This window comes from Macaca fascicularis, chromosome 19, assembly GCF_037993035.2.
Source record: "Macaca fascicularis isolate 582-1 chromosome 19, T2T-MFA8v1.1".
NCBI lineage: Eukaryota > Metazoa > Chordata > Mammalia > Primates > Cercopithecidae > Macaca > Macaca fascicularis.
In genome coordinates, this window is record NC_088393.1 from 3,448,461 (window position 1) to 3,468,323 (window position 19,863).

General features: G+C 57.7%; 1 protein-coding gene across 1 annotated transcript in view; it reads right to left on the minus strand.

Annotated features, from left to right (window-relative positions):
• Positions 1 to 18,140, minus strand: part of SGTA (small glutamine rich tetratricopeptide repeat co-chaperone alpha) — a 29,901-nt gene extending 11,761 nt beyond the window's left edge. The window contains exons 1-5 of the mRNA XM_005587475.5: positions 18,100 to 18,140; positions 4,127 to 4,249; positions 2,739 to 2,845; positions 2,295 to 2,379; positions 393 to 492 (exon numbers count right to left, since the gene is read on the minus strand). Coding sequence (XP_005587532.1) covers positions 393 to 492; positions 2,295 to 2,379; positions 2,739 to 2,845; positions 4,127 to 4,226 — 392 coding nt within the window. The 5' untranslated portion in view covers positions 4,227 to 4,249; positions 18,100 to 18,140. The remainder of the gene's footprint in view (positions 1 to 392; positions 493 to 2,294; positions 2,380 to 2,738; positions 2,846 to 4,126; positions 4,250 to 18,099) is intronic.
• Between the last annotated feature and the right edge of the window lie 1,723 nt (positions 18,141 to 19,863).

The window sequence follows — 19,863 nt, forward strand, 5'->3', positions numbered from 1 at the left end:
CGATCTCAAGTAATCCACCCGCCTCGGCCTCCCAAAGTGCTGGGATTACAGGCGTGAGCCACTGTGCCCGGCCCCCAGACTAGTTTTTACGTTTTCTGTGGAGACAGGGGTCTTGATATGTTGCCCAGGCTGGTCCCCAACTCCCAGCCTCAAGTGATCTTCCCCCCGTGGCCTCCCAGAGTGCTGGGCGAGCCACCTGATCTTAACGTCAGCGTCGACTCTCCCTGACCCCCTTGCTGGCCGCCTGATGCTTGCTCTGGGTCTGGGACCGCCGGTGAACGGATCCCTTATCTAGAGCGCAGAGGCCTCTCCCATCGCAGGCCCCTGCCAAGCATCCCGGAGGGCGCCCCGCACACGGCCGCCCCCGCCCTGGGCAGGCCCCGAGCTGGCACCTGTTGCAGAAATACACGGCGTTGGCTGGGTTGAGCTCGATGGCTTTTCCGTAGAAATGCACGGCGGCTTCGAAGTTCTCCACTTTCATCTGCTCGTTTCCTGCAGGGAGAGGGGGAAACACTGGCCCGGGCGTCCACATAGACCCGCGGGGGCTCTCGGCCTCACACCGGGTTCTTCGGGGCACCTAGGGCTCAACACAGCCGTGGGCAGGAGGCGTCTGCATCTGTGGGGGGTTCACTAATCACAAACGGTCATCTCTACACCCACTAAGGGGGATGGAGGTGGGGCCGGCAGGGCCCGGCCTGGCGATGGATGGTGGCTCTCGCTGCCTGGATGGTGACCCCTGGGAACAGAACTGTTAATACAGCCCATCGGCCCAGGGATCGAAACTGTCCCTTTTGCCATTTCTTTTGGAAAGAGCCCAAGCGGAGGCCTGGATTTTAGAAAACTCCTGATACCTTCTAATTTCATAGCAATGTGGCTTCTATCTAAGGCATGGGTCCCAGCTGGCAGGACAGTAAAAAGCCCGGCTGCTATCCTAGAACCAACTGAGAGCTCTGAAGACAGAAACCCGCTCCCACCCCCGAGATCCCAATTCAGGAGGGTGTTGGGGGAAGACTGGTACCAGCGTGTTTCCTTAAACAGTTTTACTGAGATATAATTTACAGGCCACAAAGCTTATGCTTTAAAAATATAAGGCCAGGCGCGGTGGCTCGTGCCTATACTCCCAGCACTTTGGGAGGCCGAGGCAGGTGGATCGCGAGATCAGGAGATCGAGACCATCCTGGCCAACACGGTGAAACCCGTCTCTACTAAAAATAGAAAAATTAGCCAGGCGTGGTGGCGCGCGTCTGTAGTCCCAGCTACTCGGGAGGCTGAGGCAGGAGAATCACTTGAACCAGAGAGTCAGAGGTTGCGGTGAGCCAAGATTGCACCACTGCACTCCAGCCTGGGCAACAGAGAGACACTCAGTCTCAAAAAGAAAGAAAGAAAGAAATGGGATCACACGCTGTGTGTCCTTTTGTGTCTGGCGTCTCTCCCTGAGCGTGATGTCCTCATGGTGCATCTGCACTGGGGCCTGGGTCAGAGCCTCACCCATCCACATTTCACTGTGTGGACGGGCCACACTGCACTGACTATTTATTGTGGACAAGCATTTAAGCTGTTTTTGCTTCTTTTTATTTTTTTTTAATATTTCTTTTTTTTTTTTTGAGATGGAGTTTCACTCTTGTCACCCAGGCTGGAGTGCAATGGCGCCATCTGGACTCACAGCAACCTCCGCCTCCCAGGTTCAAGCGACTCTCTTGCCTCGGCCTCCTAAGTAATTGGGATTACAAGTGCCCGCCACTGCGCCTGGCTAATTTTTTTGCATTTTTAGTAGAGACGGGGTTTCGCCATATTGGCCAGGCTAGTCTTGAACTTCTGACTTTGTGATCCACCCGCCTCGGCCTCCCAAAGTGCTGGGATTCCAGGCATGAGCCACCACGCCCAGCCTGTTCTCGCTCTTTGACTCTTGTGAATACAGCTGCTGTGAGCATTTGTGTCTGGGTTTTTGGTGGACATGTGTCCAACTCTCTTGGGCACATATTTAGTATCTGGGGTGGAACCGCCGGGCCTCATGGAAGCTGTGTAACTTTCGGGGGCCACGAGCCAGTCTTCCGCAGGGGCCGCTCCCCTGACATCCCCACCAGCCGTGCCGTGCCTGAAGGTCAAGTTTCTTTGCACCTGTGCCCTCGCCAGTCCCCCTCCTGTCCCCGTCCCCACAAGCCAGCGTGCTGGTCATCAGGGCACTTCCTTCAGCTCCCTGGGCTCCAGGGACCAGCCGGCCTCTGTGAGGGTCCCACAGCCCCAGAGTCCAGGTGGGGCAAGGCATCTGTGGGGGGCGGAGGGTCCTCTCTTACCTTCGGTTTTGAGGCGCTCTGCCTCTGCTGAGTCCTCCTCAGAAGGTGGGGTTCGTGCAGGGCTCCTCAGGTCCTGCGGCACCTCCTGGACCCGAAGGCAAAGGTGGTTCGCTGTCCTCTCCTCCCAAGCCGGCACCCTCCAGCCTCAGCTTCCCTCAGGACCCCAGAGAGGGCCGCCAAGCCCCGAGGGACTCGGGGGCTCTGCAGGGGGCTCCTGGCCCCCATCATGTGGCCCTGGGCAAGTGACCGCAGCACTGTGCGTCTCAGGACCCGCCAAAAGGGGAAGGAGGGCCGAGTGCCCCTGCAGCCATGTCCCCTGCCCAGGAGAGGATGTGGGCAGAGTGCCTGGGGGACGATGCAAGCTGGGCTCCCGGGGTCCCCAGCGCTGCCTGCTGCTGCTGTTCTTATTTTGGGGGCGGTGGCTGGGGAACCCTCGAGGCTCACCTTGCCCGTGGCAGCCGCTTCAAATATCTCTGGCAGAGTCTGAGGGAGAGCGAGATCGCTGTCTTCCACCGTCACTCCAAATGCAGTCTCCAGGCACTGGATGGCGACTGGAAGTGGGGACAGAGGTGGTCCCACTTGTTGCACGCAGTCCCGAGCTTACGTTTTCGGGTCTAGAGGGTGGGGGTGGTGCTCACGATTCCCCAAGTGTGTTCGTTCCCAAGGACCCTGGAACACGGGGGCCGCCGCCTGTGCTCTGGGCTGGGACAGCGGACCCTCCTCCTTCCCAAAAAGAAAAGCCTGACAGCGACATCCTGTGCGCCTGACAGCAGGGGAGGCCGTGGGCAGAGTGGGGCCCAGGTGGTGACCTCAGGCCTCTGTGGGGTCCCAATGCTGGGGCTGCCCGGCTGCGGCGTGGTGGGGGCTCCGCCCCAGCAGCAGGGCCACGTTGGGGGTGAGGTGCCCCAGATGCTGCTGCACCTCCAAGGGCGCCTGGCCTGAGTCAGGCGCTTGAAGCCAGCCCCCAGTAAAGTCCTGTGTGACTGGGTTTGTACGAGGGCAGGACCATTGATAGCAGGACAGGAAACAGCCACAGGGCCCGTCTCTCCGCTGGCCCACCCAACAGACTCAGCACCCAGGGGGCCCTCCCACCAAGCCAGACAACACTAGCCCTGGCCTCCTCCTTGTGTGGACCCGGGTTCCTAACCCAGGTCAGAAGTGGGGGTCGGCCACTTCCTGCCCAGCACTGTGTCCCGGATCCCAGGCACATCCCTACAGCTGCCAGTGGGCATCCATGCTACAGAGGCCTGGCAGGCCCGGGGACACAGGTGAGCGAGGCACAGGTGGGGAAGGAGGACCTAGAGCAGAACCTGCCGGCCACACGAGGGTGCCTCCCCGAGCCCTCCTTTCCCTCCGAGCCTCAGATCCAGGTGTCGCAGAAGTGCGAGCAAGGCCAGACAGGAGACCACAGCGCCTGGGGCCTGGACAGGCCATGCAGGACGCCAACGGGTCTGCGACTCGGGGGTGGGGCCAGCACTAGGAGAGCTGTTTTCTCGTGACCGATGGCGACACACTGGGTGCTGAGAACATTCTGGAACCACACCTTGGTGGAAGACGGGGAGATGGAAAAAGGCCACCGGAAGACAGCTCAGCCTGAAGGCAGTAAGTGGTGGTGGCATGATGCAGTGGCAGGCGGGAGGGCTCAGCTCGGCCCTGGCTCCCGTGGGTGGGGGCTGTGTGGCCCTGGGCAGGCCCCGGCCCTCTCTGGGCTCAGCTTCCTCCCCCAAGAAGCCAGGTGGGGGACCAGGCATCTACACACCAGGCATCTACACCAGGCGACTGTGCCGGCCACTGCCCAGGAAGGGAGGGGGAGGTGGCGGGCACCCACCTACCTTCCAAGCTCTCCTGCGCGTCGGACGAGAGGCCCCCGTGCCGGAGCTGATCGTGGAGGAACTGGATGATGGCGTAGGCCAGGCGCTTCTTGTTGTCCATCTTGAGCCCAGAAGAGGTAATACCTGGGGGTGCAGGAGAAACCCCCATCAGGACCCCTCACACTCCCCACTCCGGGCGCCCCAGGCCTGCCCCTAACTCACTGGGCCTCACTTTAAGGCTGCTGGCTGATCGCAGCTCCAGGGCGGCCAAGGTAGAAAGGCCTTCACACGCCCATTTCACAGACGGTGACCGGAGGCCCGGAGTTCACCAATCCGGCCACGCGCACGGCCCGAAAGTGTGAGGCCAGCGGGCAAGCAGGGGCTGCCCTAGAGAACCCGCCTGCTCCCAGGGCCTCCTGAGCGCTCCGAGGGTGGTACTGAGGCCCACGGACGTCCCCTCCGCCGCTGCTTCTGGCATGAGGTGGGTGGGGCCAGGGATGCCGCCCAGCACCCTGCAGTGCTCAGGACGCTCCAGTCCAGAGAACGATCCAGCCCCAATGTCCACGGTGCTGAGAGGGAGAGTCCTTGTCCTGAGCCAGAGCCTCTGCCCCTTTCCTCAATTTACCTCTTCTGTGGCATGTCAGCAAGCATTTCTCAGCACCCAACGGGGCCGGGGCCCTGCCCTGGCATCACTGCTTCACAGGACTTGCAGGACTCCCCCCCAGGGACTTCTTGGGGACCCGTCTCATTCCTGCTCGGAGTCCTGCCCACCTCGTTCCACCTCAGAACCCCGTCTGGTTCCCCAGGAGACCCATCTCGTTCCTCCTCAGACACCGGTCTCGTTTCCCCTCCAACACCCGCCTGGTCCCCCCTCCGACACCCGCCTGATCCCCCCCCGACACCTGCCTGGTCCCCCCTCGGACACCCTCCTGGTCCCCCCTCGGACACCCGCCTGGTCCCCCCCGGACACCCGCCTGGTCCCCCCCCGGACACCCGCCTGGTCCCCCCCGGACACCCGCCTGGTCCCCCCCGGACACCCTCCTGGTCCCGCCTCAGACACCCGCCTGGTCCCCCCCCGACACCCGCCTGGTCCCGCCTCAGACACCCGCCTGGTCCCCCCTCGGACACCACCTGGTCCCCCCCCGACACCCGCCTGGTCCCCCCCCGACACCCGCCTGGTCCCCCCCGACACCCTCCTGGTCCCCCCCCGACACCCTCCTGGTCCCGCCTCAGACACCCTCCTGGTCCCCCCTCGGACACTGCCTGGTACCCCCCCGGACACCCTCCTGGTCCCCCCTCGGACACCGCCTGGTCCCCCCACCGACACCGCCTGGTCCCCCCACCGACACCCGCCTGGTCCCGCCTCGGACACCCGCCTGGTCCCCCCTCGGACACCGCCTGGTCCCCCACCGACACCCGCCTGGTCCCGCCTCGGACACCCGCCTGGTCCCCCCTCGGACACCGCCTGGTCCCCCACCGACACCCGCCTGGTCCCGCCTCGGACACCCGCCTGGTCCCCCCTCGGACACCCCCCGACACCCGCCTGGTCCCCCCCGACACCCTGTCTTGTTCCTCACTCCCAGGACTTGACAGCTGCTTCCGCTCATGTCTGTGGTCCCTGCAGTTTCCTGCCAAAGCTCTAAAGGGCGCCAGATGGTGACATCGGGGGAGGCTGCTCTGGAATCTGGAGCTGCAGTCTACGGACAGGTCTTTTTTTAGTACAAGACCTTTCACGCAGGTTTCCTGGGCGCCTGGGCCAACTTGGAGGGGCCTTGGCCGCAGTGACCTTCACGGCGCTGAGCAGGAAGTCCCGCCACGAGCTGCATGAGCTTCCCCCGGGGCAGGCTGGCCGGCTGCCTTGTGCCACCACCTCGGGCAGGCTCGGCCTCACCGTGCCTCCATTTACCCCGCAGGCCGGCCACGGTGACTCTAAACGTTTGGATGCAACAAGCTGTGCAGAGAAGTAGCCACCACCGCCGGAGCAGCCAAGTTCTGGGCTGAACAGTGTTCCCCTAGTCACGTCCTCCTGGGACCGAGCACGGGACATTGTTTGTGTCTTTGCAGATGGAAGCAAGTGGAGATGAGGTTGCTGTGGTGGCCCTAATGCAGGGACTGGACACGGCCGCACGGAGACGGCCACGTGCAGATAGAGGCAGAGGCTGAGGCGACGTGGTTACGTGAAGAAAGGCGGGGCTCGCCGGCCCCCAGCAGCTGGAAGAGGCAGGACGGAGCCTCCCTCGGGGCCTTCAGAGGGAACGTGGCCCGGCCCGCACCTTCATCTCAGACTTCTGGCCTCCAGAGCTGCGAGGGAAATCAATCTTGGTTGTTATAAGCCAGCCGGGTTGTGAGGGAGAGGCCAGGCGGTTTGGGTCCCGGATCGTGGCCTGCAAAGCCTGTGAGCTCGGACGGGTTGTTCAGCCTGAGCCTCCGCCTCCATGTCTGTAAAATGGGGAGCCCCACTGTGGCTGCTGTCAGGGGTCAGGGCAAAAAATAACCCGGAAGCTGTCAGCCCAGCGCTTGGCATCCTGTGATGTCTGTTGTTAATAACATGATTCTGCCGGGCGCGGTGGCTCATGCCTGTGATCCCAACACTTTGGGAGGCCGAGGCGGGTGGATCACGAGGTCAGGAGATCGAGACCATCCTGGCTCACACGGTGAAACCCCACCTCTACTAAAAATACAAAAATTAGCTGGGCATGGTGGCACGTGCCTGTAATCCCAGCTACTCGGGAGGCTGAGGCAGGAGAATCACTTGAATCAGGGAGTTGGAGGTTGCAGTGAGCCGAGATCGCGCCACTGCACTGCAGCCTGGCAACAGAGTGAGACTCCGTATAAAAAAAAAAAAAAAAAAAAAAAAGAAATCACGATTCCTCGCGGTGAGTCTCGTGGCATAGACCTCGGTTGGCTGTTTTTGGTGGTGTGACCTACGGGAAGCGACTTAACTCTGCTGAGCCTCAGTTTCCTCCTCTGTCCCCCATGGATGGCGACAGCACCTCCCCATCACGGGCGCGTGTGGGGATCAGGGGTGCGTGTGGGGAGGGCGTGGGGAGGGGTGCACAATGCTGAGTGAACACCCCCACACAGGCAGGCACGTGGACGGGTGCCCGTGCACCCACTGTGTCCAGATCAACACAGGCTGAGGCTATTCCAGAAATGCTGCCCGGCTGCAGTTTCACTGGGAGCTTCACTGGGAGCATTTGGAGAACCTGCTCTGAGGCCGGAAGCAGGCATGGAGAGGGGCTGCTGTGGTGCTGGTGCGTGGAGGGGCAGCCCTTGGGGAGGCCCTGGGCGTGGGATGGGACCCCCATCCTCTGCACTCCCGCTGCGGGAGGGGACCCCCATCCTCTGTTCTTGCGATGAGGTTCCCTTAGCCGGGCCTCCCTCCTCCACCTGCTGCTTCCAGGCTGGGCTGGGCGGCCGCCTTCCCTGGAATCCACTCCTTGTGAGGGCCTCTGGTGTCTCCAAGCGGCTGGGTCTTCCCTGTCTGTGTCCCTCGCTGGCCAACACACAGGGTGGCGGGGCTGTGTGCCACCGGCCTTCCTCCTGGGGCCTGGCCCAGCCTGTGCGTAGTGGACTGTATTTTTAGCTGTGCTCTGTGTGCCAAGACGCATGAGGCAAGGGAGAGGCAGGCCTGAGTCCTCCGGAGCAGGGGAAACGCCGTGAGGAGAAGCACAGGTTTGAGATCAGACACTGGGATTCAGGTTGGGTCAGACAGGGCCTGGCCGAGAGGCCACCAGCCTCGGGATGGACAAGGAAGCGCCGGGCCTGAAGGAATCTTGCACGGTGACGGCTGCCTCTGGATAATTTCTTATTCTTCTCTGCTCTCTGAAAAGTGACTAAAGCCACAAACGCCTACAAGGAAACTCTGACCCAGCACCCAGGAAGCCGCAGCTCCTCCTTCTGAGCCAGCACAGCATGAGAACAGCACAGCTGGGGTCTGCCGCCAAGTCCCACTCCCCAGCCGGGCCCCAGGGACCCTCTGCGCACAGCTGCGCTGACAAGCGGCTCCAGGGGCTAAATACTGTCATGCGCTGCACCGTGTCCCCCAGATCCAGACACTGAAGTCCGAACTGCCAGAACCTCGGAACGTGACCTCACCTGGAAATACGATCTTGGCAGACAGAACTCGGTAAGATGGCCTCATACCAGAGTACGGCACGTCCCGAGAGCAGTAACTAACGTCCTTATAAAAACGGGACGTTTGGATGCAGACACACACACAGGGGGAACACTGTGTGGATGTGAGGGCAGAGACGGGGTGACGCGGCCACACGGCAGGGACTCCGAGGGCAGAGACGGGGTGACGTGGCCACACGGCAGGGACTCCGAGGGCAGAGACGGGGTGACGCGGCCACACGGCAGGGACTCCGAGGGCAGAGACGGGGTGACGCGGCCACACGGCAGGGACTCCGAGGGCAGAGACGGGGTGACGCGGCCACACGGCAGGGACACCAGATCACCCTCACACCCTCACAAGGAACGAGCCCCGTCGGCACCCTGATCATGGACTTCTGGCCTCCAGGACCGAGAGACGATGAACTCTGTTGCAGCTGCCTGGTCTACGGCACTCTGTCACGGCGGCCCCAGCAAACTGACGCTATCGCCTGGGGAGCAGGCGTCTCAGAACGCACCTCTGTCCTCAGGACGACTCCAGCAAGTGGGTCAGCCCTGTCTCCAGATGAACCGAGGCGGGTTGGGCAGGGGGGCGTGGTCTTGTGCCCAGGGTCCTGTCGTCACTCGGAAGGGAACAGTGAAGGGTGTTGAACGGTGAAGGGACACAGTGGGAGGGAGCGGCTGCACGTTGCTCACTGTGCTGGAGTCCCAGAAGCCAGCTGCCCAAGGGGCAGCTTCTTTTGTAAGAAAACGACGCTTCCTATCACTTCTATGCAAACGTCCATTTTAATTTAAATTTAAGTGCACAGATGTCTGACGGCCCAAGACACATAGGTTAACACGCGTGCAACATACACAGAGGCCTTCATCCCCGTGTAGACAGGATCAGAGGCAGGGCACCAAAAGCTTTAAAAACCACGCAGATGACCTGTCTGAGCACTTCGCAGACCTAGAACGTCAACTGTGTAAAATATCTGCTCATGAACATTGGCAAAGAGGGGAGGGGCGCCACCAGAGAATTTGATTTTTCTTTTTTTTTTTTTTTTTCTTTTTTTTTTGAGACGGAGTCTCGCACTGTCACCCAGGCTGGAGTGTAGTGGCCGGATCTCAGCTCACTGCAAGCTCCGCCTCCCGGGTTCATGCCATTCTCGTGCCTCCGCCTTCCCGAGTAGCTGGGACTACAGGCGTCCGCCACCTCGGCCGGCTAGTTTTTTGTATTTTTTAGTAGAGACGGGGTTTCACCGTGTTAACCAGGATGGTCTCGATCTCCTGACCTCGTGATCCGCCCGTCTCGGCCTCCCAAAGTGCTGGGATTACAGGCTTGAGTCACCGCGCCCGGCCTTGATTTTTCTTTAACAGATGAGATCTCACCACGTTGCCCAGGCTGATCTCAAACTCCTGGCCTCAAGCAATCCTCCTGCCTTGGCCTCCCAAAGTGCTGGGATCCCAGGTGTGAGCCACCACACCCGGCCTCCTCCAGGAGGCAAATGCTGAGGAAACCTGTGGATTCTACTGACCCACTGGATTTTGCAGAAGCTGTGTGTGTGCGCATGTGTGTGCGTGCATCTCTCTCCAGATTCTGTCTCTCTCCCTGATCGGTGGTTCTCGATGGATCGTGCGTGCATCTTTCTCTAGACTCCGTTTCTCTCCCAGATCAGCGGTTCTCGATGGACGTGCTGAGACACTTGGTGGTGTCTCACATGGAGTGGGTGGAGGCCAGGGATGCTGCTCAGTGCCCTGGAGTGCCCAGGACGACTCTGCCCCGGAGGATGATCCAGCCCCAACATTCACAGCTCCCAGTGGGAGAGACGCTGGACTAGAAGAGGAGGACGTGAAGAGCCTGTGGGTGCACCGTCTCATGACCTCGGTGCGGTGACCTATGTGGCAGGACTGGGGATGGAGGTGTTCGCTCGAGGCCACTGGAGCCACAGGCACGGCAGGATCCATGCCCGGCAGGCACCTGACCTGCCCCCACACTCAAGATCAGAGGTGTTCAGTGTCTTGGTTCCCCTAAAATACCTCTACATGAGTTGAACAGCCACTACCCCTAGAAGACAAGGTGTGGGCCGCCTGACCGCATAACCCACCACGCGCCAGAGACAAGCAAGGCATCGGCCCGCCAGGCTTTAAACAGTGGCTGACGTCAGACTCGGACGACACCGGCGATGTGGGCTTCCACGCCTCTGCACACGCGCAGTCCCAGGTGTACCCACAGTTTTGTTTCCCTTTCAGGGAAAGCAACATCCATCAGCAATCATTTAAAAAAAAAAAAACAAAAACAAAAACAGAGAGCAAAAGAAGCCAGACACAAAGCACACACAGGGTGTGACTCCCTGACTCCATTTCTATAAAATGTCCAGAGACAGGAAGGAGATGCATGGGTGCCAGGGCTTGGGGAGGGGAAGGCGAGTGACAGCTGGTGGGGACGGAGCCTCCTTGCTTCCTTTTGGGGCGATGAGACAGCTCTGGAACCAGAGAGTGGTGATGGCTGCGCAACCCCGCGAAGGCACCAAAAGCCACTGAATTTCATGGTGTGGTCGTCCCAGCTCGATGTTCTAAAGGAGGCGAAATCTGCAAGAGCTATGTTTTGTGTTGGGGAGTTGCGGTCTTCCGGAAAGCTCCTGGGGGACGGTAATGAGTTTTCCACCCCCATCTCAGGACACAAGGGAGAGCCGGAAACTCTGAGGTCTGAGATCAGTACGGTCTAGAGCCTGGCGGGCAGCCAGTCCCGGAATCCAAAGATCTCATGTGCGACACATCAGGGCCCACGGAGGTCAACCACCACCAGTAAGTGAAACCACAAAAGCTGACGTCATCCGCCCTGGCCAACAGGGTTCAGAGAGCAAACCAGTCAGGTCTCCTGACCCCCGAACCCAAGGAAAACAGACACGTGCCACCCAAAAGGTTAAGATTTTTGGTTTACGGAATTTTTTTTGTTTTTTTTTTAACCGCATGTTTTGACAGCAGCATTACAACAGCCAAAAGCAAACAGTCCAAGTGTCCACGGACAGGTGAGTGGATCAACACGATGTGGTCTCTCTACACGACGGAATACTCCGGCAGCCACAAAAAGGAAATCCGGACCAGGCTACAAGGGCGGACCTTGAGGATGTCACGCTCAGTGAAATAAGCCAGACAGAGAGGGACAAATCCCGTGCGACTCCCCTCCTAGGTGGTCCCTAGAGTCACTGGACTCACAGAGACCAAAAGTAGAATTGGGGGTGCCAGAGGCTGGGGAGGGCATGGGGAGTGAATGCTTCATGGGGACAGTTTCAGCCTGAGGAGATGAGAAACTTCTGGAGGTGATGGTGGCGATGGCTGCATAGCCGTGTAGATGTGCTTAAAGCCACTGAACTGTGCATTTATAACTGATTAAGATGGTAATTCTTGGCCAGGCACGGTGGCTCACGCCTGTAATTCCAGCACTTTTGGAGGCTGAGGCAGGTGGATCGCCTGAGGTCAGGAGTTCGAGACCAACGTGGTGAAACCCCGTCTCTATTAAAAATACAAACAAAATTAGCCAATCATGGTGGCACACACCTGTAGTCCCAGCTACTCAGGAGGCTGAGGCAGGAGAATCGCTCGAACCCGGGAGGTGGAGGCTGCAGTGAGCTGAGATAGAGCCACTGCACTCCATCCTGGGTGACAGAGCAAAATTCCGTCTCAAAAAAAAAGAAACACTGGTTGGGCACGGTGGCTCACACTTGTAATCCCAGCACTTTGGGAGGCCAAGGCGAGCGGATCACCTGAGGTCAGGAGTTTGAGACCAGCCTGGCCAACGTGGTGAAACCCAGTCTCCAAAAAATAGCCAGTTGTAGTGGCATATGCCTGTAATTCCAGCTACTTGGGAGGGTGAGATAAGAGAATTGCTTGAACCTGGGAGGCGGAGGTTGTGGTGAGACGAGATCACGCCATTGCACTCCAGCCTGGGCAAAAAGAGTGAAGCTCCAGCTCAAAAAAAAAAAAAAAAAAAAAAGGCCCGGCACAGCGCCTCACACCTGAGATCCCAGCAGCACTTTGGGAGGCCAAAGTGGGAGGATCACTTGAGCACAGGAATTCAAGAGCAGCCTGGGCAACACAGGGAGACCCCAGCTCTGCAAAACATTAAAAAATTAGCTGGGTGTGGTGGCACACATCTCTAGCCCTAGCTGCTTGAGGGGCTGAGGCAGGAGGATCGCTTGAGCCCAGGAGGTTCGTGCCGCAGTGAGCACCCCTGCACTCCAGCCTGGGAAAGACAGCAAGACCCTGCCTGAAAAAAAATAACAGTTTCTTTTCAAAGTCTGGGGTCTTTGAGACGAGGGTCCCACCCAGCCAGTTGTCTTTAGCTGAGAATGGTGCCGACACCTTTTTAGAGGTTTCATTGGAAAGGATTCTGTAACAGGCGGCCTCAGGTCAGGATCCCCATGCAAACACACCTCACTTGGTGACTTCAGATTCGGAAGAGGCAACAGCAAGCAGGAGAAACAAGACCTGAGGCAGGCGCGGTGGCTCAGGCCTATAATCCCAGCACTTTGGGAGGCTGAGACGGTCAGGAGTTCGTGACCAGACTGGCTTCTACTAAAAATACAAAAATTAGCCGGGCGTGGGGCGTGGTGGCGGGCGCCTGTAATCCCAGCTACTCGGGAGGCTGAGGCAGGAGAGTCATTTGAACCTGGGGGGTGGAGATTGTAGTGAGCTGAGATCGCGCCACTGCACTCCAGCCTGGGAGACAGAGCGAGACGTCGTCTCAAAAAAAAAAAAAAAAAAGAAACCACACCTGGCTGAGTCCCCCCTTAAACCTAGAAGGCGGGGGTCACAGCCCCCTCTTATAGAGGGGTGACAGGCCCGGACAGGTGGCACACGCAAGATCATACCAGTGACAGCTGGAACGCGGCTTAGCATTCCAGGCACGCAGGGCCTAGCACGATCCACGCTGGGGGCGGGTGTGTGGAGGGGGATGTGCGCTCCTTCTAAACCAAGAAATCTCATCTTTGGTGTACCGGTTTCCTTCTCTCTTAGACTGAGGTGTGAGGACTGGACGGGGTGGCGGGTGGCTAGGGATCCACTGAGGGTTCAGAGAGTGGAACAGTGAGCCTCACTGAGTCACACTCCTCCCTCCCGGTCCCGCCAGCGCCTCTGTACCCCAGGGCCTTTGCACGTGCTCTTTTCTCTCCTGGAACACCCTCCACGGCCCAGAGAACCTCTTGGCCTCGTGGTCTCTACCCTGCCCCCTCCCCGTTAGCCTGGGGCACAGCTGAGCAGAAGTGTCCCAGCTTAGACTCCCTGGGCCAGGGGATGCCACTGATCCCCAGGAGACTCTGTGTCCCGTGATTGTTTGCTCTACCAAGGCCCAGGAGGCTGCACCCATTGAAATTCACAAACTGTGGAGGGTTGCTTGAGCCCAGGAGTTCGAGAGCAACTTGGGCGACAAAGTGAGACCCTGTCTCTAACAAAACAACAAAAGATAAATCTACACGCTACACGGAGAGGGAGCGAGGCGGCGAACCCGAGGACCTGGGGACCTCGATTCCCACCCTCTGCCCCGCTGGAAGTTTATTCTGGTGTCTGTGTGAGCAGGGAGCAGGCTCAATTTTTTCCCAAATAATTAACGCAGGTGTCTCCCCCCTGGCACCGTGGGCATCTTGGGTGGATGATTCTGTCCTGCGCATGGCAGGCAGCTGAGCGGCACCCCTGGCTCCCCCCCATGCACGCCTGAAACACTCTCCGGCTGAGACGACCACACACGTCCCCAGACGCTGCCAAACCGCCCCCAGCTGTAAATCATGGCGGCCACTAAGTGGGAAGAAGAAAGGCTGGAAGTCAGCACGGGTCAGCTTTTTCTGGCCAGATGACTTTGCTGTGAACTTTCTGAAAACCTTCTGTTTGCAGGGTATTCTGGGTGTCAGAACTGCGGTCCGTGGTGGAGGACAGCTCACCTACGGTAAGCACGGCCCCGCCCTGCACGTGACACAGGCCGGGGGTGCTAGGACCTGTGGCTTCTCTGCCATCCCCAAGGTGGGGGACATCATCAAACGGTTCTCAAATCTGCTTCAGCAGCCGGGCTCTCCCGTCAGAAAGTTTTCTGCTCTTCGGAGGGAGGTCCAGCAGGCATGAGGACGCATGTTCCTCAACTGCCGTTTGGCACTCGCTGTCTCTGGGACAACCACAACTTGGAGGGTTTGGCTGCGGGACAGCATTCTCAGAGAAGGCCTGCTGTGTCTCCCAACAGCGACGGCTTTATGGGTGCGCAGGAGCCATGGCCGAGGCCTGGTCTCAAGGCAGAGGCCGCACAAGTGAGGGTGGGAGGAGTGCTGGCCCGTGGGGGTGGCGCCAGCTCCCGCGTAGGGGCCTTCAGTGTCCCTTTCGGCTCTGAGCCGAGGACTCCACATCCCACCTTTTCATTTTATCATTAAAATGAAAACAAAATCAAACCACGGCCCCCTCGGTCAGGGGCGGGGGCTCACGCCTGTAATCCCAGCACTTTGGGAGGCCGAGGCGAGAGAATCGCTCGAGTCCAGGTGTTCGAGACCAGTTTGGGCTATTATACAGTGTACAGTGAGACCCTACAAAAGAGACTCCACCAAAAAAAAAAAAAATTAGCCTGACGTGGCGGCACACATCAGTAGTCCCAGCTGCTTGAGAGGCTGAGGCGAGAAGATCGTTTTGAGCCCAGGAGTTGGAGGCTGCAGTGAGCTGTGACTGGGCTCTGCACTCCAGCCCGGGTGACAAAGTGAGACCCTGTCTCTAAAACCAGACAAAAAACTCACAACCACCTCTCTTCCTTATTTCCCTGCCCAGAATGGATCATTCAATGGAAAAAAACAGAATATCCTCGTAAACTGAGGCCATCTTACCTCCTTACACTCCAGTAGGAAGCGCCCGCTCTTGCCCACCGCCTTCTGTGAGCACTCTGCCCGCCTCCATCCCAAATCCACGTTGCTTCTCACCAACAGCAGGGCAGGAAAGCCAGGTGCCCTGCTCCTCACTCCCTCTCAGGACACCCGAGTTCTAGCTCAGTCCCCTGCCCACTCCCCACATCGAAGTCCACTTTCTTCTAAAATGCCACCAGGAGGTCACTGTACACATAAAAGCCCTCAAGTGCTCCCTGGAACCCCAGGAGTGTGCATAGGAGGCCCCCCCACCAGCTGGGGGTCGTCTGTGGGGCCTACACCAAACCCTGTACGTGCCACTCAAACTCAAGTGCTCACCTCTCCTGCCCAACTCTAGGAGAGAATCTAGTATTCCTGCAAACTCCATCTCTGGCCCAGCATCTCTTACAAGGCTTTCTACCTCTTGACAGACCCAGCTTCCCTTTGAACGCCAGCATCTGGCAGCGTCTAAACCCTATGGACTCAGGAAAGCCTTCGATGGTTGAAAAATTCACAGACACGTGGTCAAGTTCCTTGAAATGGGGAGGCCATTTCTCTCTGGGTTTCTGTTTCCACCTCAGTAAAAGAGAAAACGGGCCAGGTGCAGTGAGGCACGCCTGTAATCACAGAACTCTGGAGGCCAAGGTGGAGGATCGCTTGAACCCAGGAGTTTGAGACCAGCCTGGGTAACACGGTGAAACCCTATCTCTAAAACAACAAAATACTAAAATTAGCCGGGTGTGGTAGTGCACACCTGTAGTCCCAGCTACTCAGGAGGCTGAGGTGGGAGGGCCTGAGCCCGGGAGGTCGAGGCTGCAGTGAGCGGAGATTGCGCCACTACACTCCAGCCTGGGCGACAGAGCAAGACCTTATCTCAAACCACCCCTTTTATGCCTTCGGCCTGTACCGAGCACTTCCTACCAGGGCCACTGTTGGGTCTTGGCAAAAAAACAACCATAGAATTGAGTAAGACTGCCGCTCTCAAGGATCCGTCCAATCTGGGGCAGAGCTCACCCCCATTTGGAATCATTCACCCTTCTAGGAAGATTTAATTATAAACCTCAGCTCAAATCCTTGGCGCGCTTACAGCTTTCCAGGCACCCAGCTAAGTGCTGTACATGCGATAGCTTATTTTAGGGGTCAGCAGAGGTTTTTCTGAAAAGGGCCAGACTGTCTTCAGCTCGGCAGGCGCTAAGGTCCCTACGGCAACTGTTCAACTGTGTCTTCTTAGCTCGAAACCAACCACAGGTAACATGCAAACCAAGGAGTGTGGCTGTGTTCCCACAAACCTTCATTCCCAAAAACAGGCCAGAGGTGGATTTGGCCTTCTGGTTAGCTGATACCTTGCCCGGTTGAATCCTCACACACCTGAGGTGGTTACTTTTATAATCCCCATTCCACAGAAGAAAAACTGAGGCTTGGAAAGATGGGAACCACCCAAGACCACCCAGCTAGGAGGATGCAAATGAGGCGTTCTGAACCCAGGCAGCCTCACTTGAGAAGCTAAACTCCAAAGTGCCCACTTCTCGCCACACAAAATTGGGTGCACACACAAAACTTTGTATACCATTTCCCGGGCCCACACACTCCCAGCTGCCCATGCTGGGGAAGAATCACTGATCTAGGGTAGGTTTTTTTTGTTTTTTGGTTTTTTTTGACAGGGTCTCGCTCTGTCACCCAGGCTGGAGTGCAGTGGCGTGATCTTGGGTCTCTGTAACCTCTGCCTCCTGGGTTCAAGGGATTCTTCTGCCTCAGCCTCCTGAGTAGCTGGGATTACAGGCGCACGCCACCATGCCCAGCTAAGTTTTGTATTTTCAAGAGAGACGGGGTTTCACCACATTGGTCAGGCTGGTCTCGAACTCCTGACCTCAGGTGATCCACCCGTATGGTAGGGTGTGGTTTTTAAAGCGTTATTGACATTCAAAGTTGGATCGTTTTCTGGGGTGGGGCCGTCCTGGGCACTGCAGGGTGCTGAGCAGCAACCCTGGCCTCCACCGACTCCAAACCAGGGGGTCCCCTGAATCGTGAAAAGCACAAATGTCACCAAGAATCTCTGGGGCACAGAATTGTTCCTGGTTGAGAACCACACTGGTCAAGGGAGGGAAAAGGCAGAGAGAACGAATAATCAGAGACAGAAGCAAAAGTAAACGGGACAATGATCCAACCTCTGAGAGGCACATTGCACTGCAATTTTCTGCCACCTAATAACAAAAACAGCTGTTCTCAAGCCAGCTCTCTCTTATCAAGTTCCAGGCACCTGATCAAATCATTGAATGTGGGCTTATCCTCATAATGACCCTCCCAGACATCTGCTTTTACAACTCGTTTACGAAAAAGAAGGTTTGCTCAGAGAGGGAAGGCAACTCATCCAGGTTTACACAGCGGGTGGGTGGTGGTGGTGGGCTGGTTCTGAATCCCAGATTTCCCCCACCTCTAGCACGATATGCAGAAGAAGACTCTAAACATGAAATAAGACGAACGGCTGCTAATTCTTTGGAGTTCTCAGATTCCGCTGGACCCTGCGGCGGCTCTCATTCTCCCAGGCAGGGACTTCTGACAACGCCCGTTTTACAGACGGGAAAACTGAGGCTCCGAGAAGCCAAGAGGCTGGGCAAGGTCACCCAGGTAGGGACTGGCGACGCTGGGACCAGAGCCCCGACTTGAGTCCCCACAAACGGGGGTCCCCGAGTCACAGGGACGACTTTTCCAGGCAGTTAGTAAGAGCGGAACGGCAGCGAACACCCAGCGAGCGCTCAGTACATGCGGGGCGCCTTCCCCTCCAGCCGTCCTCGCCACCAGTCCGCGGACCAGCATTTCCAGGACCTGGGGCCCGGGGAAGGGAGATCAGGGCTCGAAGGGCCTGCCGATGCCGCCCGGCCTCAGTTTCCCCTCCGCTCCGCCTACTCACAGGACCCCGCGGGTCGCGCTGACCCTGGCCTCACGATCCCCAACCTCTTACGGGCTCTGGGGCCCCGTGAGCCCCGAGTCGCAGACCCCACACCCGCCAGGCTCAGCACAGTGCCCCTCACTCACCTCTCAGGCGACCGATCCCCGACCCACCGACGGTTGCGCTTGCGCACCGCGGAGCCGCCCGGCCCCGGCCCCCGGGCGCGACGCCTGCGCAGAAGAAGGGCTCCCCGGGTTGCTTCCCTTCTGCACAGGCGCGTTAATGATCGAGGTGGGCGTGGAAGGAAGTGACGCAACGTAGAGGCGGGAACCAGCTGGTCGTTAGGGCAACTGACCTCTACGACCTAATGGAGGCCGGAAGTCGGGGCTGGTTTGCCCTCTAGGGCGGGAACGAAGCGGTGCACGGTGGAACAGTGGCTGACTCCAGCCGGTCGCCGAGCTGACCACGTGGTGCTGGGCCGGCCACGTGGTGCAGCCGCGTTTGGCCACCTGGACTCCAGAGCGTCATAGCCCCGCAATGAATGGGAGTCAGTGTTGTCCGCTCGCTATCTTTGTTCATTTATTCACCCACCCATCTACTCACCCACAAATGCATTCTTTCATGCAGTCAATTTATGAGACGCTTGTGAGAATAGAAACATTAGTAGGCAGCAGGTGCCTAATATTCCATATTTATTGCAAACCAGTCATAAAAACCAGCAAAGTGTCTACTGTCATTATTTTGCATTGGGGTAGACGAACTATAAACTAATAAACTAGTACATAAGTAGATAAACAAGAAATTTCACAGCTAACACTACAAAAAAAATGAAGGTGGTGTGATTGCCACCGGGAGCTAAGTTGTATGGTATGGGTAGGAAAGATCATCCTTTAGATTTGGATTTCAAGGATAGGAAAAAGTCCAAACGGACCCCAGGCACAGGGAACAGCAAAAATGAAGGCCAATGTAAAAGCTTGGTGTGCTCAAGACATATGGAAAAAAAAATAGAGATGAGAGATGAGAAATTTCCAAGGACGACAGAAAACTGATCACCATCTGAGTTATAATTGACAGAAATGTTCTCCCAATTCATTGTTGTCCTACTCGAAATACATGCACGATTAATGGCGTGGATTATTTTAATTTCTTTTGCAGAAATAAAGAAGGTGAGACCGGGCGCGGTGGCTGACACCTGTAATCCCAGCACTTTGGGAGGCCAAGGGGCAGATCACTTGAGGTCAGAAGTTCGAGACCAGCCTGGCCAACATGCTGAAAACCTGTCTCTACTAAAAATACAAAAACTAGCCGGGCGTGGTGCGGGCATCTGTAGTCCCAGCTACTCGGGAGGTTGAGGCAGGAGAATCGCTTGAACCCGAGAGGCAGAGGTTGCAGTGAGCCGAGATCGCGCCATGGTACTCCAGCCTGGGCGACAGAGTGAGACTCCGTCCAGTCCCTCCAAAACAAAACGAAACAAAAACAAAAAACATAAAAGGAAAGGAGGTCGGTTGCTTCGTTTTTGCCAGTTTAATTGTAGTACATTGTTTTTTCTGGGTGCCATAACAGTTCAAGACAGACGGTTCCAGATGTTTTTTGTTTCAACCCACAACACTGGATGTAGGTCAGGTTACTGCACTGTTCCAAAACACCTGTTATTTGACATGAATCAGTTTACTTGCTTATGTTTCTGACAAAAAATAAACCTTGGCCGGGCGCGGTGGCTCACACCTGTAATCCCAGCACTTTGGGCGGCCGAGGCGGGCGGATCACGAGGTCAAGAGATTAAGACCATCCTGGCCAACATGGTGAAACCCTGTCTCTACTAAAAATACGAAAATTAGCCGAGCGTGGCGGCTCGCGCCTGTAGTCCCAGCTACTCGAGAGGCTGAGGCAGGAGAATTGCTTGAACCCGG